Consider the following 17,879-nt stretch of genomic DNA (forward strand, 5'->3'; position numbering starts at 1 on the left):
CCCATGACCCTTCACCGTACTTTTGTGTTCACATGTCTGCCTCCATCTGCTCGCTGCAACGCCCTGAAGGAACCGTATTTTATTTTTGGAGCCTGACATGGGCCTGGGATTGATCAATACACATGCAACAAATGAAAGGTTTTTGAGCAAATAGATGGCATATTCTATGGGTATTTCTGAATCATCCTTTGAAGGAAAATAGAAAATAAAACTAAGTTAAAGTAAAGAGAACTTACACATTGATAAAAACTGGCCAATAAGAATGCCAGATCATATTTCTAAAGGTGGCTTTACAAATTTGTTTCTGAAAATTTTAAGAATGAAAATAGATAAATATATATCTGTACAATCAAACATATGTATGTGTCTGTATATGTGTGTATGTGCATGTATTTGTGTATCTATCACTTATCTCACTTCAATGCAATTTTACCTCAAGGTAAAGAGAATGACTACAGAATATTTTAATATCTCTGGACTCAGGGGAGTCTGTCTGACAAAGAATGTTACGAGGGAAGAATACAAATCCTGAATGACATGCAATCACTAGATTAATTTATCCAATCTGAGAACACTACAATTTTCTCTCCTACACATAAGACATATTTTGCAAATAATTTGGTTTCAATTTCTCAAAACAAGAACAATAAAACTTCGAATTCATCAAACATAAAAGATACTATGCATTTTATCCTCACAATCAGTTGAGATAATACACTAGCAACTCAAAGTTACTGGTGATGAACATAATTGCCTGCAGCACAGGATGAAATATTTCTGCAGACAACAATTCTCTCTCCCGTAACTTTGGAATCAGCAGTGGAGCACATTATTATCAACATGAGATTAGGTGCCTTGTCCCCGCTGATAGTGGAACTAATTCTCAGCAGCGAGCTGCTACTGAGCAGGCTCACCTGAAGGCCATGCGATGTTTTAAAGCAGGGGTCCTCAAACTTTTTAAACAGGGGGCCAGTTCACTGTCCCTCAGACCGTTGGAGGGCCAGACTATAGTTTTAAAAAAAACTATGAACAAAGTCCTATGCACACTGCACATATCTTATTTTGAAGTAAAAAACAAAACGGGAACAAATACAATATTTGTATTTGCATGTGGCCCGTGGGCCGTAGTTTGAGGACCCCTGTTTTAAGTGAGAGCTGGAGAAGTTGGCTAGAGAGAGTGGGAATCTCATTTCTTTTATGATGATGATGCTTAACTATTCAGTGCTACCCAGGTCCTTTCTGTGACGTCTGGCCAAGTCGAATTCTGATTACAGAAACAATTGAGAGAATATATTCAAAGCAGCCCTGGAAAACCATCAGTGACAACCCCCAAAACCTGGCAGCCTGGCAGCAACATTAAGAAGTTCTATGTCCTGCCCTAGCCGGTTTGGCTCAGTGGATAGAGCATCAGCCTGCGACTCAAGGGTCCCAGGTTTGCCCTGGCCGGTTTGGCTCATTGGATGGAGCCTCGGCCTGGGGACTGGGGGGGTCCCGGGTTCGATTCCGGTCAGGGGCATGTACCTTGGCTGCGGCCACATCCCCAGTGGGGGGTGTGCGGGAGGCGGCTGATCGATGCTTCTCTCTCAACAATGTTTCTGACTCTGTCCCTCTCCCTTCCTCTCTGTAAGAAATCAATGAAATATATATATATATATATATATATATATATATATATATATATATATATATACTAGAGGCTCAGTGCACAAAAATTTGTGCACTTGGCGGGGAGAGGGGGTCCCTCAGCCCAGCCTGTGCCCTCTCGCAGTCTGGGACCCCTCGGGAGATAACGCCCTGCTGGCTTAGGCCTGCTTCCGGGTGGCAGAGGGCAGGCCCAATCCCTAGGTGCAGCCCCTGGTCGGGCTCAGAGCAGGGCCGATTGGGGAGTTGGGGCGCCGCCCCTGACATGCACAGAGCAGGGCGGATCTGGAGGTTGCGATGCCACCCCTAGTCACGCTCAGGGTACGGCCGATTGGGGGGTTGGGGCACCGCCCCCGTCACACTCAAGGCAGGGTCAATAGGGAAGTTGCGGCGCCACCCCCTGTCACGCACAGAACAGGGCGGATCAGGGGGTTGGGGCGCTGCCCCCTGTCATGCACAGAGCAGGGCCCATCAGGGGGGTTGGGGCACCACCCCCCGTCACACACAGAGCAGGGCGGATCGGCGGGTTGGGGTGCTGCACCCTGTCACACTGATTGATCCCAGTGCTGGGAGACCTCGCGGCTCCGATGATCCCAGTGCTGGGAGGCATATTACCCTTTTACTATATAGGATAGAGGCCTGGTGCGCATGTGGGGGCCGGCTGGTTTGCCGTGAAGGGTGTTCTGGATCAGGGTGGGGGTCCCCACTGGGGTGCCTGGCCAGCCTGGGTGAGGGGATGGTGGCTGTTTGCAGCTGGTCACACACCCTTCAGGGTGGGGGTCCCCACTGGGGTGCCTGGCCAGTCTGGCTGAGGGGCTGAGGGCTGTTTTCAGGCTGGGACTGAAGCTCCCAACCGCTCCTTTTTTTCTTTTTTTTTTTTTTTTATTCTGGGCCAGCTTTAGCTCTGAGGCCTCAGCTGCTTAAAACAGGTTTCTGGCCTTTGTTTACCATCTGTGTTTGATACAATGTTGCGGTCCGGCTGGCTGAAGCTCGGCTGAGTAAAGCAGGTTTCTGGGTTTTTTTTAGCTTCTATATTTGCAATATAGTTGCTTAGAGTTGCAGCTGAGAGGCCTGCAAGTCAGGCGGGTAATGTTGGAGTCCTCCGTCACTGAAGCAAGCAAGCCTCATGTTAGTTTCAAGCTGCCTGGCTGCCGGCCGCCATCTTGGCTGGGAGTTAATTTGCATATCTCCCTGATTAGCCAATGGGAAGGGTAGCGGTCGTATGCCAATTACCATCTTTCTCTTTTATTAGATAGGATATATATATATATATTTTAAAGGGTCCCAGGTTCGATTCCGGCCAAGGTCATGTACTTTGGTTGCGGGCACATACCCAGTGGGGAGTGTGCAGGAGGCAGCTATCAATGTTTCTCTCTCATCGATGTTTCTAACTCTCTATCCCTCTCCCTTCCTCTCTGTAAAAAAAATCAATAAAATATTTAAAAAAAAAAAAAGAAGTTCTATGTCCTGTCCTGGCTGGCAGGCTCAGTGATTAGAGCATAGGCCTGCGCACCAGAGGGTCCCAGGTTTGATTCTGGTTAAGAATACATGTCTGGATTGTAGGTTCGATCCTCACCCCCAGTTGGGAGCATATGGGAGGCAACCAATTGATATGTCTCTCTCACATTGATATTTCTCTCTCTCCCCTTCTGCTCTCTCTAAAAATCAATGGAAAAAATATTCTCACTCCTCAGGAGAGGATTAAAAAAAAGTTCTATGTCCTAAAAAAAAAAAAAAAATTAAATGTAGAAGAACCAAAATTAGAGCATTAAAACAATCACCAAATGCAATTCATAATATTACAAACATAATTCTAAAATATGCTAACAAGGCAGCACCCCAGTATACCCCAATAGGTGCCCCTTTGCTAAGGAAACTTATGACAAGTAGGTCCCGTGAACACAACTAAGAACATTTAGAGCAGTGGTTCTCAACCTTGGCTGCACATTAGAATCACCTGGGACTCTTTTTAAAATCCTGATTTCTGGGCCTCATCCTCCAGAAATTCTGTTTCTTTGTTGCTAATGTTGTGGCCCCACCCCATAACAAAGAAACAGAATTTCCGGAGGATGAGGCCCAGAAATCAGGATTTTAAAAAGATTCCCAGGTGATTCTAATGTGCAGCCAAGGTTGAGAACCACTGATTTAGAGGCAACAAACACACGGTCTAATTGACAACACAAGGTCAGATTTTTAGAGTGTTACCTGCATTTACTATTGACTGCTTAGCTGAAGGGCAACTGCCTGCACATTACGTTACAAATCCAATCAATATACCACTGCAGAAGCTAGAGAGGGAGAGAGACAGCACTGTCCGCTCTCACCACAGAGGAGAGGAACAGATGGAATAAAAAGCAGGAAGAAATTCACAAAGGCATTCTGCCCCGTAAAATGCATAACTCACAAACACAAAAACAAACATGTCTTCAGAGAGCTGAAGCTGTCCGTGGCACCTTCGACATCGCCACTGGTGTGCTCCAGGGGGCTGGGCAAAGTAAGTCCTGGCTCACTGAGTGACGCATTCCAACCCGCCAGCTGAAGAAAAGCGTGTTTACACACTAGACATCTCGCCGAACGGGGTCAGCAACACCCTAGAATCTAATCTTCACCGGGCGATAAGCAATTTGCCCTTCAAAATCAAAACGAGCAGGCTCAGTGTTTTCTAAGGCCCAGCATTTGGTTGGTTTGCTCTTCTGTGTGGAGCTTTGCACTCTCAGCCCACGTGACGTGTGTGTTGTCTCAGGGTGGGGTCAGCACTGGGAAACTAGTCTCACCCAGGAACAGAGAGAACGGCTGCTGGGTAAGCCCTCAAACTCTGGCCAAGACACTCGGATAAGCTCCGAACATGGACCAGTCATGCTTTAAAGCAAGATTTTAAAAACCTTTGTTTCTGCAGAAAACTGTTGGTTTGACTCCAGTAGGTGTGCTAAAGGGGTTTTATGGGACTATCTACGTTTTTTGCACTTTAAGTTTGTATCAGCAAACATGCCTTCCTTTTTTCTTCATCTGGCCCAGAATCATAACCAGCTTATAATGGCAAAATAAGATGTTGTCATTTAATTGGTGAGAAATAATTCTAATTTGTTTTCTCTAACCTTGAAAAAGAGCAATAGAGATAAATGTTATTATAGTCCCTAAAAATTCCTAAAACTCCTAACCTTTTAACCCTAATAGTTACTTGCTTATTATTACTCTATTACCCTCTCCTCAATGAGAATTTTCAGAAACTGTGTAGATTATTCCCTTATTATCTGCCATTTAAAACCTTGTCTTTATAATAATTTCTGAAAATTGTTCTTCATATAAATGACCCACTATTTTAAAGCATTTGACAAACTTGGTCATTTTTTATTATTATTGATATATTTCAGAAAGGAAGGAAAAGGGAGAGAGAGAAACATCAACGATGAGAGAGAATCAATGGTCAGCTGCCTCCTGCATGTCCCCCACTGGGGATCAAGCCCACTACCTGGGCATGTGCCCTGATGAGGAATCAAACTGTGACCTCAAAACGTGGATGCTCAACCACTGAGGTACCGGGGCCCGGCTTAAGTCATCTTTTTAAAATTAGACCTACAGATAGTTTTATAAGACCCCCCCAAACTTGCTCATTTTTAATAGCTAGTGTCAGTTCTTCCAGCACTTTGGAAACCTTTGATCTCTGCATTGGTAGTGTTCTTTACTGGGAAAGTATGCTTCCATATTTAGCAAGAAACTTGCTAGCAACACTATCATTACTACAACTACCTTAAAAATGAAGATCTCAAATGATCTTTTTGGAAACAAGATGCTGTAAGTCAGGAAATGGGATTATTTTGTGATTTCTTCCTTAGTCTGTTTTCCAGCTTCTTGAACACTTAGGAAGAAAACTATAAACTTCTAAGACTACAACGCTCCATAGCAGTTGTCTCTCAGAAGGATACATAGCACAGTAAGCAGCAAAATCAACATAAGTAGCAATAAATTATAGGCAAGCTCATTCCTTCAAAGGACAGCAGTAATATTCAACTATAAAGCTTTCTTTTATTTGTGATTTTTTTTTTTTAGCTTGAGTTAAACATGGTCAGTCAGGTATGGCACATAGAGAAGACAGAAAAAAACCCCCAACTTAAATCAAAGAGAAGAATTTCATTATAAACCTAATAGCCACAAACAATTACACCCCTACCAAAATAGTCTGCTTGCCTTATTGGGTCAATGGCCATTTTTCTAATATTTTCATCAATTATTTTATAGGTTCCAGTCTCCTGTGGTACCTAAAGTTAAAAATCCCTATCAATTACAGTAAGTAGTCAACAAATACTCTTGCAAATTAACTGCCAGCCCATCTGTTTCTATGAAAGTGCAATTTATGAAAATAAAGTTCTTTTTATACAAGGTAAGCCTGGGTCTGGAAAGAAAATATAGCTGGCAAGGCAGGTAAAAACACCACTTACTGACATCTACACACTTGATTAAAAGTTAAATGCGGTGATTAACAAAATCGAGAGTAGAAGCTGGAAAGGAGAATATATGCGTTCCACAAAGACTGTGTTTGGACACTGAAACAATAGTTTAAGTACTTTTATTTCAGTCACAGGCCTGTTGTGGCTATTTAGAAACAGAAAGGAAATATAATATTGCCCAGCATGTAGTTAAAGAGTGTAAAGGATTAAAGAAACCATCACAACACAACTTGTCTCTTCCAAAGGAAAAACGTCAATTAGCACCACATTCGGGAGCTTAAGCTCCTTTTTGTCTTTCTAGGAGCTTCAACTCTGCTCACCAGTATCTTTCATCTCATTTGCTTTACTCTGACCGAAGGCACTGGAGAGCTTTCCTAAGAGCACAGGGTGACGTTACATCCACTCTATTTGCTGACAGAGAAAATGTGTGCTAGTCCGTTTGCCGGAGGATTTGACTCAGAAGGGCCCAAACAAATACAAATAAACAGACACCACAACTAATACAGGGGAGACCGCCTGGCCAGCCCCTACATCACTGTACCAAACTTCCTGCAAACTTCAAATTCCTATTTTGTCCCAAAGTGAGCTACATGGTGACAGCTGGTAGGCTTTCTGCTTAGAACCTTGTGCCTGTCCTCCCACTGCAGGGAGGTCCCAACGAAAGGTCACCTGGGGCCTAAGAGAGACACAGCTTCCTTTTGAAGCTTAGAACATTTTAGACTCCCTGGGGTCTGGCCATTCCATACGCTCTCCTCATCACTGATGGTCCCTGGACGAGGAAGCAGCAGGCCCTTTTATCATCTTTATTTGGCTAAGGACCTATGTGGTTTTTGTCACGGGTGCTTTGGGACATCCGGGTCCAAAATGGTGGCAGAATCAGTATGTTACTTTGGGCTCTGAAGGCTACGGCTTTAGAATCCCAGGAGCCTGGTTGTTTAGAGCTTTACTCAACACATACAGATTTTTTAAAAATTCAATTTATTGGGGTGACACTGGTTAATAAAATTATATAGGTTTCAGATGTACAATTCTATAATACATCATCTGTAGTTGTATTATGTGTTCACCACCCCAAGTCAAGTCTCCTTCCATCACCATTTATCCCCCATACCTCTCCTACCTCCCCCACCCCCCTTCCCCTCTAGTCATCGCCACACTGTTGTCTGTGTCTAAAGCTATTTTTTAAATAGCAAATGATCAATGGAATGGCTCATGGAAGAAAGGTATTTTAAGGAGAGCTATAAAGGCAAAAGACAGTTACTTTATAAAAGCTAGAACATTTTCAGAGAAGGAAGGACAACTAGAAAATGAGAGGAGCTTGAGAAACTAATAATTATAATAATAGTCCTAACACTTACTGAGCTCTACTGTAATGTCTCTATGCTTCCCACAGACTATCTCATTCAATACTCCTAATGGCCTTTTAGGGTGGTCAGGACTAACATCCACGTTTTGAAGATGAGGCAAGGATGTTTAGAGAAGTCAAGTAGCTTGCACAGGGCCTCACAGGGAGGAACTAAAATCCTTTGCTGAACAAGCCACGTCAATTTTTGGTGTGAAACTTGAAGTAACACTGCCTGGCCTTGAACTCAAATCTGTAGTGGCACAGCCGTGGGCCAGCGTTCCCACCCAGCCCTTTACAACCAAGATTATGAAAGGAGGGAGACCTAAGGAAAGCTAGAGTCAGATCTCTGAAGAGGAACACAGAAATAATCGGAATGTAACTAAGACCATGTCTTAGCCCGTAGACATAGGACCGAAAGCAGGGAAAGAACAGGGTGACAGTTCTGTAGCATTGCCACTTGGGTACAGCAGTCAAGGGACACAATGGCAAGATGACCCATCTGAGAGCCACCGAGCACCACACCCGGGGAATCACTACATGGTTCCATCAAGAACCCTTCCATGTCGGTATCTAAATCCAGATTCCACTTAATACAATTAACATCATTATTGATTATGTACGTGTAAAGACGATGCCACTACACCACTACCATCCTTAGAATGCATGCTTGGTTCTGTTTCTTAGGAAAGGTTTGTCCTAAACCTTCTAGCTGTTTTCCATAAACAACTATAGCAATTAATTATTTTCTACTTCCAAAGAGAAACAATGACTTCAATGTACTTGGATCCAGTTAGGCAAATTCATCTTCTGACCCTGAATTTCATATTTTGTATTCCTACTAAAGAAAAACAACACATTTTCTTTAGGCTGTTAAACTGACGATTTGTTCTACCGCTGTGCATGCATCATGGGAAAAAGAAAACACTAAGCACTTGGACTGTTCGCCCCTGAAATGACCTTTGTTCAGACTCCTTAATGCCAAGGACACGTGATGACCATGTCATAGCAATCGACCTTCTCCCCTTTATACTTCAGAGTGACCCACCAAAGATGCCGGAGTCAGATTAGAACAATATTTATTGCTCTGTTGAATGTGAAGGAAGAGCTCTCTTTGCTGGTGAGGTTACCAAGATTATTTTTTACCTTTTGACAGTTTTTAGAAGCTAGGCAGAGAGAGTAGCTACTCACATTCTCCTTGTCAGGAATTCCTAGAAGAGGAAAAGGAGAGAGAGACCATGAGTTGTAAGGTCAACCTGTAAAATGGAACTGAAATCCCTTGCTGAATCAAACCAAGTAAAACTTAGGTATTTAAAACAACAACAACTACATAATCTGCTTAGGAGAAGAGCAGCACCTATCAAATCTGTAATATAAATAAATCAGCGACTGAGTGCCGGACAACACGGTCTCATGCTGATGTTGCTTCTCCATCCTATGCTTTACTTTCCCAGAGGCAAAATTTATCCCCGAGTCAGTTACACCAGGTGAGCTCCTAATTCCTCTGTCTTGGGCACCAGAACACTCAGAATGTTAGGCAGAGACATCAAGCGTAAGTGGCACGTTTGTACTTTTACATTTCAAACCACCTCACACTGCTCTAGGGATTCGAACCTAGGGGCAGGCTGCACAGGAAACCCACCGGAACACAGCTTCCCCTGGGGGCAAAGCAAACTCCTGTTTGCCTCCAAGTCAGGGCTGAGCAGGGCAGTGGCTGTTTCCAGGGATATCTCAGTTTTCTGAGCAAAGAGTTAAATATTCATCCATTCACTTCTTTGTTTATTCATTGACAACATTTTGTGAGCATCTGCTGTAGGCAGGCCCCGGTCCTCTGCACTTCCTCTGACAGACACGGTGGGTAAGAGAGGTCACACTGGAAGGTCACAGCCCTAACAGAGCTTAGTGCCCTCAGGGCAGGGACACAAGGGCCTTATGCTGAGGAGACAGAAGTACAGGTGGTTTTCACAGGTGACCGCACCTAGTTTTGAACCACGGGGGCGGTGTGAGGTGGTTTGCAATGTTAAAATATAGTATGTCCAAATTCCGAGAAAACAGAACTTTCTGTGTTTAATATAGGACTACACTGATTTAAAATATTGGCATGAAGAGAACTGAGTCATAATGGGCAGCAATACAGAACACAGGAGAGGTAAGAATGGAAGAGATGGTTTGGAAACATTCCCTAATCAAACTTTGGCTCCCAAACTGGGAGCGCACCAGGATATAAACAGAGAAGACCAATGGGCAGGTTTGCCATCACTTCCCAGATCGGTCAGAAGTAAGGGCGGCCTAACGTCAGCACTCTGAAATGCCTCCTGTCCATCCACCCACCTGCCCAGCCAGCCAGCCACCCGCCCGCCCAGCCAGCCAGCCAGCCACCCATTCATTCAACAACGGCTTGAAAGGACTGGAGCTGCTTGAATGGGGAGATACAGGGGTTGGCGGAAGCTCACTTTCTAGGAGGTTTAATAAGACAAATACACAGTTGCACAAATCACCATAACTGAGTGGCCAGAAAGTAGGGTCTTTGTAGAGAAATAATACTTAACGGGTGATTTGGAACCCTGCAGGAACTTGAGAGTTGGGTTAAGGCATTAGCAGTCTTGGAATTCACCTTCCATGGTGAGTGATGGACAATCACTCAATGGTTTTGAGCAACAGAATGATTCTGAACAGGATACAGAAGGGAAAAGACTGTTCATAATTAACTGATGCTTAAGACATAAAAACAAGATTCAATGGCAGGGTCCTAGATTGAGGTCATCTCCTGTGTGGACATGTGGGCTCTGCAGGTGCTCGGAGTGGAAGTGCTGCCTGCTCCGTCACAGCTTCAAACCCCAGTACTTGGTACCTTGTCACATGTGAACGTGCAGGAGCCAAGTAAAGGAGCTTAGAGATGCAACAAGCATCTCCCAGGGATGGTAACGAGTGCTAAACAGATGCTCCTGGCATGCACACAAAGATAAACAGATAAACAGATTCAGGACACGGGGTTTCTTTGAGTCCAGTGCAGTGGTGGCGAACCTATGACACGCATGTCAGAGGTGACACGTGAACTCATTATTTTGGTTATCTTTGTTAAATGGCATTTAAATATATAAAATAAATATCAAAAATATAAGTCTTTGTTTTACTATGGTTGTAAATATCAAAAAATTTCTATATGTGACATGGCACCAGAGTTAAGTTAGGGCTTTTCAAAATGCTGACCTGCCGAGCTCAAAAGGTTTGCCATCACTGGTCTAGTGGGCACACCCTAGAAAATCAGATCACAGAGAAAAACTTCCTTCCTTTTATGAGCAGGCAGGGACTGGTCTCTTATGAAAGGTCTGGAGTTTGGAGAGGTTGTGATTTAAGAATAGGAATGACTCATGCTGTTTCTCTCCTTGATTAATAACATCAACATGAGCAAGAGGTGGGGTTCCTGGGTGTGTAGTTCATGAATCCTATTTTTAAAAGAGCACAGAAAAAACACTGGATTTTGCTCTAAAATGAAGCGATTCTGAGAAAGCATTCTAAGTAATGCTGAAGTTCCAGGGCATCAGCTACAGCCATAACATAATCCTGTATTAACCATTTAAAGAATAACCCATGTGGGCTGGCAGGTCTGTTTATCCACAAGAGTCTGGAAACGGAATCTGCCAAGCTGGTGAAGGACATATTTTTTGTCACACGAAAACACACACCACACGCTACATTTTTAGATGCAAAATGTTCACACGTTTCACTTACTGTCATTGTTGGAGCCCGTTTCCATAACACCATAAGGAGGAGCCAGAAGTCCTGCCATGTACTGTCGATATTTCTGAAAGACAAGATTGTAAACTCAATGCACAGACACTTACTCACTTGGAGCATTCATTTATTTACATGTTGAAAAGCAGAAACATCAGCCATCAGGGAACAGCTGAGTCTTGTATTTATGGAGCCTGAAATGTGCTGCCTGGGATTCGTGGCCTAAAACAAGGATGCTGTGTTCTAAAGAGGCCTTCCCAGATACAGCTGAGCGTGCCCCCACCAGGGAGGGGGGCCCATCCCAGTTCATTTATGTATTTGTGACTAAGTATCCAAATTGTGTGGGTCTTTACCCTCCCTCCACCTCCTGCCCTGCTTCTAACACACGTTTCGGTGGAAGAGAAAGACACTTGGTTTTTACAGGTGCGGATACAATTAAGTAGGTGATTGACACTGAATCTCCTTCCATTCAAAGCAAAGAAGAAAGGCTTCCCTGGAAAAGGTCTGTGTTGAAAGAAGCCGATTTGCTTCCATTTACCCACTTTCTTTCACATCGTCCACCTGCCCATTTTGTGCCCTCCCAGGAACTGTTGGTATGTTATCAAATAGAACTGCCTGGATTCCCCTGAATTGTATCCCCCTGACTTGTGGTCCAGGCAACATGGGGCTGGGACATATACAGTGGCCCTCAAGGTCTGCCCTGTTTTGAAGGGAGAAGGCTTGGAGAGCATAAAGCAATCTAGAGCATCCTACGAGAGAGAAGTGGCATTTACGAAGAATGGAAAATGATTATTAGACATCCTCTCTTGTCAGGTAATAACACAGTCCCCCCCCCCCAACACACACACACCCGGAGAGAAAGCTGGGTGGTTTTAGCTATCGCATGGTGTCATGTATATTTATGGTTTCTAATTACGATGACACAAATGTTGAACAGCATCAAAAGAATCAACCCTCTATAATGTGCTGGGGGGTTACACAGACGTCAGCAGAAAAGACTTCATCTGTAGCAATGGGAAGCTGGCAACACGCAATGTTGGAGCAACCGTCTGGCCCGTTGGGCATATCTGAATGGTGTTTGTAATGTAACATCGACGATTTCTCAAAAGAGCCTTCTTCCAGTCAAGATGTGACTAGTTTTTATTTCTTAATCCATTTTCGCTCTCATTCTGAGGCAACTATACCAACACCTGCATGCAGACATAAAAAGCCATGAATCCCTCTGCCTCTGAGTTCAGGAATCACTCACACATGCTCACAGGACCAATCTTGCACCCTGCATTCCTGACACATCCTTTGGTAACTTCCCAACTCTGATTCCCTTCTTTCCGATGACACTATCTACTCTTAGTCCTCACTAGAGAGCATTGAGTAAACTCATTTCTCAGCATGATATGATGCTGGACCCAGAACAAAACAGGCTCAAAAGGAGGAGATGGGGGAGGGGGATATGTTCTAAGAAGGTTTTGTGACACCTCCGCACCACCCCCCCAACACACACACACACACACACACACACACACAGCCTTTTGAGTTATTCCTTTGTTAGCAACTCCCTACCGGGCTCCTAAAAGAAATCATTCATGTTAAAGTAAGGGAGCAATTCTGCTTTGCTTAGAAATGTTTTGGATGCAGGAGATGTTCTTTGTCTCGGGCACCTCAATGTCAATTCTCATGAACTCCACGGAAGCACCTTCCTGACCCCTGAATGAATGGGACTTCGTCTTCCCCCAACTCCATAGCACGTGGCCTGCAGCTCCTGGGAACAGACACTGGAGCAGCCGCTGGGAGCCAGAGTGCGAGCTGGAGCTCAGGGTATATTGAGCACCTACTGCATGCAGTGTCCTAGGCCCTGGGCTCACTGCAGGGAACAAACTGACAGGCCCCTTGAACTTGTGAAGTGCTGTCTCCTGTAACATAGAGTGCCATGGCTTGCACATAACACAAACTTATCACTTGTTTGTTGAATTTTAGAATATTTATGGGAAATTTCAAACATCGATAAAAAACAGAATACCACATACTTAACATTCAGGCTCAATAATTACTATGTTATTTAATCTACACTGCTATCACTTGCCCCTTCCAGAATTATTTTGAAGCAAGTCCCAGATATCTCATGTAATCCATAAATATTTCAGTATGAATCGCTAAGAGAAGTCTTTTTTTTCCCTAAAGAAAACCACAATACCATTATCACAATTAAGAAATGTTATATCTCCATAATACCCAGTTAATATTCAAATTTCTGTTTCAAATGTCACAGCTGAATTGAATTTAAAAAGTACTATATCTGATAAGACAACATTGTTTGCAATGTAACAACTTTGGGTGTAGTTGGAGATTGCAAAACCAGGATTGAAATATTTATGTCTATAAATAAAAAAGTCCACCTTTTAGAATTGATGGGGCACATTTTAATAAACATTCGCTAAAGCAGGAAACTGGTTCCTCATGTGGCACCCTGAAGCACACCCTATATTCATTAGGATAAAAACAGCTAACTGGCATAAAAGCTATGCCAGAAAATTGGAATTTCTAAGTTATTTGCATATTGCTTGATCTTTAGGCAGCAGTTCATCTTCAAGCACCAGGTAAAAGGCGGCCTATAAAAGAACATATCAAATGAAAAGATGCCAAACCTTGCCCATGACAGAAAGGCACATTAGCACTATAGTGCAATATCCTATTTTACTAGTCAGATTTGGAGAAGTTTCGAAACATTGGCTAAACACACTATTAGTGAGAGGGGGCAAAACAGGCTCTCTCATATATTGCTTATTGGAGTAAAAAATGATACAATCTTAGTGGAAAGCAATTGGAAGTATCTGTCATATTTTAAAATGTATATTTCCTTTGATTGAGCAAGGAACCTCCCTTAGAGGCAGAAGTAGAGCTTCTGAATACAAATGCAAACACGCCTATCTGTTTGTAATCCTATATAATAAAAGGCTAATATGCAAATTGACTGAATGGCAGAACAGGTCGCTATGACGCGCACTGACCACCGGGGGCAGATGCTCACTGCAGGGGCTGCTTCCCGGTGGTCAGTGCGCTCCCACAGGGGGAGTGCCACTCAGCCAGAAGTTGGGCTCATGGCGGGCGAGTGCAGCAGCGGTGGAGGGAGCCTCTCCTGCCTCCATGGCAGCACTAAGGATGTCCAACTGACGGCTTGGGCCCACTCTCTTGAGGGCTCCCAGACTGCGAGAGGGCATAGGCCAGGCTAAGGGACACCCCTGCCCTCCAAGTGCATGAATTTTGTGCACCAAGCCTGTAGTAGCAAATAAAAACACAAGCAGGAAACAACCCAAATGTTCATAAAGGAAATGACATTTGGGTTACTTCTTGAGAAGTAGACGAAGATGGGTTGTTTCCTGATAGATGATGTTGGAATATTATACAGCCATGAAAAAGAACGAAGCACCACTATGTGTGCTGAGGTGGAATGAGTTCTACAATAAACTGTTACATTTTTGAAAAGCAAACTACAGCACTGTATGTAGAGTATGCTACCATTTTGTAGAGAGAAGAGATTAGATGTGTGTGAACATCCATAAAGACCTGTAAATGCACAAACGAATATACAAGAAAGTAGTAACAGTGACTGCCTCTGAGAAAGAGATCTGGGTGGCTGAGGGTCAAGTGGGAGAGAGACTCAGTTTTCACTGTTCGTCCTTGGCTGAGCCAACACTGAGGCAGTGGGATCACCCACAGTGACTGTCTGCCCAGAGGCTGGATGGTGGGGTTGGCCTGCAGTGCCCTGCAGTTTCAGTCACCTCAATGGTGCCTGGCAGCAAGGGATCATGGCAGCAGGAGAATGAGAAGACAGCTCTTCTCTCTTAGTTTAACATGTGGAAGTGGGAATAATTCCCTTCAACTATAAAATCCTCCAGAGACAGGGAAATTGGGGAGTTAGATACTAGGCTTCCTTATAATAGGGCTTATTGGTACTGAAGTGAGGAATTGAGAAATGAGAGTTGACTGTACTAGTAAATCTAAACCATGGAGTTTAAAAGCCATAGAAGTTTAAAAGCCACTTCAAGCTTCCTGAGAACCAGAATAAAACTAAAGGGAATTAATCAAGGCCACGATGGAGGCCCCCACATGAAAATCAACACAAGACCAGCCTAAGTCTGAGGTCAGCAGTTTTTCAAAGGTGACCCAGCACATTTTTAGGGTGGTTACTCAATGTCACCCCTACACATCACCCCCACCCCAGGCACTGGGGTGTGTATTGGCCTGGCTGAGTCCCTTGATAATGTCCTCTTTGGGGGCCCTGGTTGATGTTCCCTTGCAAAGCCTTTCCCTGGATTCCAACACACTCTAACACCTCAATAGCTTCCAAGGCCTAACCCAATCGTTCTTAAATCGCCATACGCACTGAGAAAGAGCTATGCCTTTAACAGACACTGATCCACACATGGAAGGCCCCTGGCTGGAGGACTCCCACTCCCTAACCCTCCAGGGCCTCTGAGGGCAGTTAGGACACAGGATTCCCAGGACAGGAAAACCACAGGGCTGCAAGGCTCTTGGAAGAGTTTGCTAGGCCTCATTCTTAGATCTACTCCGGGCTTTGCCACTAATCAGCTGAGTCACCTCCAGCACGTCCTCCAAGCTCCCTGGCTTCAGTCTCTGAATTTGATCCAGGGTTTTGAAACCTTGTTCTTCAGCAGAACCCCAAATTCCCTCAGGCAAGGGCCCCTATGGCAACTAGAGCATTTTCACTTTTATCTGTTTCATAGAATCCCAAGAACAATTTCATTTGAAAGATGACTTATGCTTTTAAAAAAATAAAAGTTTAAAAACCACAAGATTAAATAATCTTTAAACTTCCAGCCAGACAAAGGTCACTCAAAGATCTCTATAAACAATCAACGAAGACCAATTTAGGATTTCCCTAGGAAGTATTAGCGGCTCTATTCTCTGTTAGGAAGACATCTATGGTTGTGGATTGGCCATGTGAAGCTTGTTTCATACCTGAAAGGTTTATCCAAAAAACCACGGGTACTAAGGATTTACCTGAGATGCACCCCAGTGCTCACCTTCTCGCACTGAAGTGTGCAGTCCCCCGGGGTGGCTGCCAGCAGGGCAGGCAGGGATGCAAGAGGGGTTAACAGGAGCTCTTCCTTGAGCTTAAATTTTATTCTATGTCAAGTAGTTTATACTTTTACATTACGAAGTAGAAAGCTAAATTTGCATAAATTTTAAAGATTAAAGCATGAGACTTCAAAGAAATTTTGAGCATGCTGCTGGCTATGTCTAGCTACAAAGGGTCTAGATCCGGGCATAATGTATTGATTTCATCTGCATTCAGGGAACTTCAATGAAAAAAAACAAGAACCTCTGATGCTATGGGAAGCATGCAGACACTGGACTCACACGGGAACGGGGCCTTGTGTGAACTTGAGTCAGTTTTTACCTCAGTTTCCTGGCTAAGGGACCTGGGATAATAACACCCGTCTTTAGGGACCATTGGGAGGATGAGAAATGAAGCAAACAAGCAGGAAGGCACGAGGATGATTGACAGGACCGGTGTGAACAGCTGTGGGGGATATATGCTCAGAGTGAGGGGACACTATGAGAGTCCATTGTGTCAGAGTCCAGGATTGGGGGACAGTAGAGAGCACTGTTCCAGGAATGTGAGGCTGTCTTACCATACGTCCCATTTGTTACATCTACTAGGTTCTCCCAACCTATTAAAACCCAGTTCACAAAATGTGATGGCAAACGGTTTGTCTGCGCTTTCTCTGAGAGCATCCCGATTATGCAGTAGAATAGTTTAGAACAGTGTATCAAGTTCAGATCCCCTTTTTCTGTTTCTTGGCAAGAGTTGTTTCATGACTTCTGTATGACGTACAATGTGTGATGTAAACATGGACGTGACATGTTGCTCTAAAATCTCAGAGAGCTAACAATTCTTTAAAGCAGCGGTTCTCAACCTGTGGGTCGCGACCCCTTTGGGGGTCAAACAACCCTTTCACAGGGGTCGCCTAAGACCATCGGAAAACACATATATAATTACATATTGTTTCTGTGACTAATCACTATGCTTTAATTATGTTCAATTTGTAACAATGAAATTGGGGGTCACCACAACATGAGGAACTGTATTAAAGGGTCACGGCATTAGGAAGGTTGAGAACCACTGCTTTAAAGTGTGAAGAGCAGAAAAGAAGGGACAAGTCGAGCAGCTTTACATGGAAGCCTTCGAGCAAAAGTTTATGGTAAAGTCACGTGTGCTGCTTTCCCACCACGAGTGCCAGCTAGACCGGGTTCACTCCTCATGCCAAGTTATTCTTTTTCTTTGATTCTTGGTTTCCATAGCATCGGCATGATGGGGTACAAAGAACCTCCACAGCCATTTCTTCAGTTTCACTACATCCTTTGGCCCCATTACAGGTACTTCTAAATGGAGACAAAATTCTGCTTGCCAACTCCTGGCCATTTTTAATTCATGACCGACCTGAAAGAGCTGCAGTTTGGAGTTTCTACTAGCTACTAGAGAAAGTTTTTCAAACTCAAATCGCCTAAGAGTCCTACAGATCAAAGTTTCTCTGGAAAAGCCACCTGTTTGAAATTTTCTCTCCTACTGGCCTGTCAAGGTGCTGAGATCCCGTGTGGGGACCCTAAAATACCCTCATCAAGTGAGAGCAGTTATTTGCTATGAGGAGTCATAGCTTTTAGCTAGTTCTCATGCAGTCAGGGTTATAATAGAA

At 43.9% G+C, this 17,879-nt stretch overlaps 1 protein-coding gene across 14 annotated transcripts in view; it reads right to left on the bottom strand.

Annotated features, from left to right (window-relative positions):
• Nucleotides 1-17,879, bottom strand: part of RAPGEF4 (Rap guanine nucleotide exchange factor 4) — a 259,224-nt gene that overhangs the window by 106,706 nt on the left and 134,639 nt on the right. For 9 of the 14 annotated variants that reach the window (XM_059704059.1, XM_059704060.1, XM_059704062.1 and 6 more), the window contains 2 exons: nt 11,161-11,233; nt 8,620-8,639 (listed from right to left, as the gene is read on the bottom strand). In XM_059704059.1, coding sequence (XP_059560042.1) covers nt 8,620-8,639; nt 11,161-11,233 — 93 coding nt within the window. Of the gene's footprint in view, nt 1-4,045; nt 4,323-8,619; nt 8,640-11,160; nt 11,234-17,879 lie in introns of those variants that run through there. The other 5 variants (XM_059704063.1, XM_059704070.1, XM_059704071.1 and 2 more) reach the window with 3 other exon arrangements.

The sequence above is a fragment of the Myotis daubentonii genome, chromosome 7 (genome assembly GCF_963259705.1).
Source record: "Myotis daubentonii chromosome 7, mMyoDau2.1, whole genome shotgun sequence".
NCBI lineage: Eukaryota > Metazoa > Chordata > Mammalia > Chiroptera > Vespertilionidae > Myotis > Myotis daubentonii.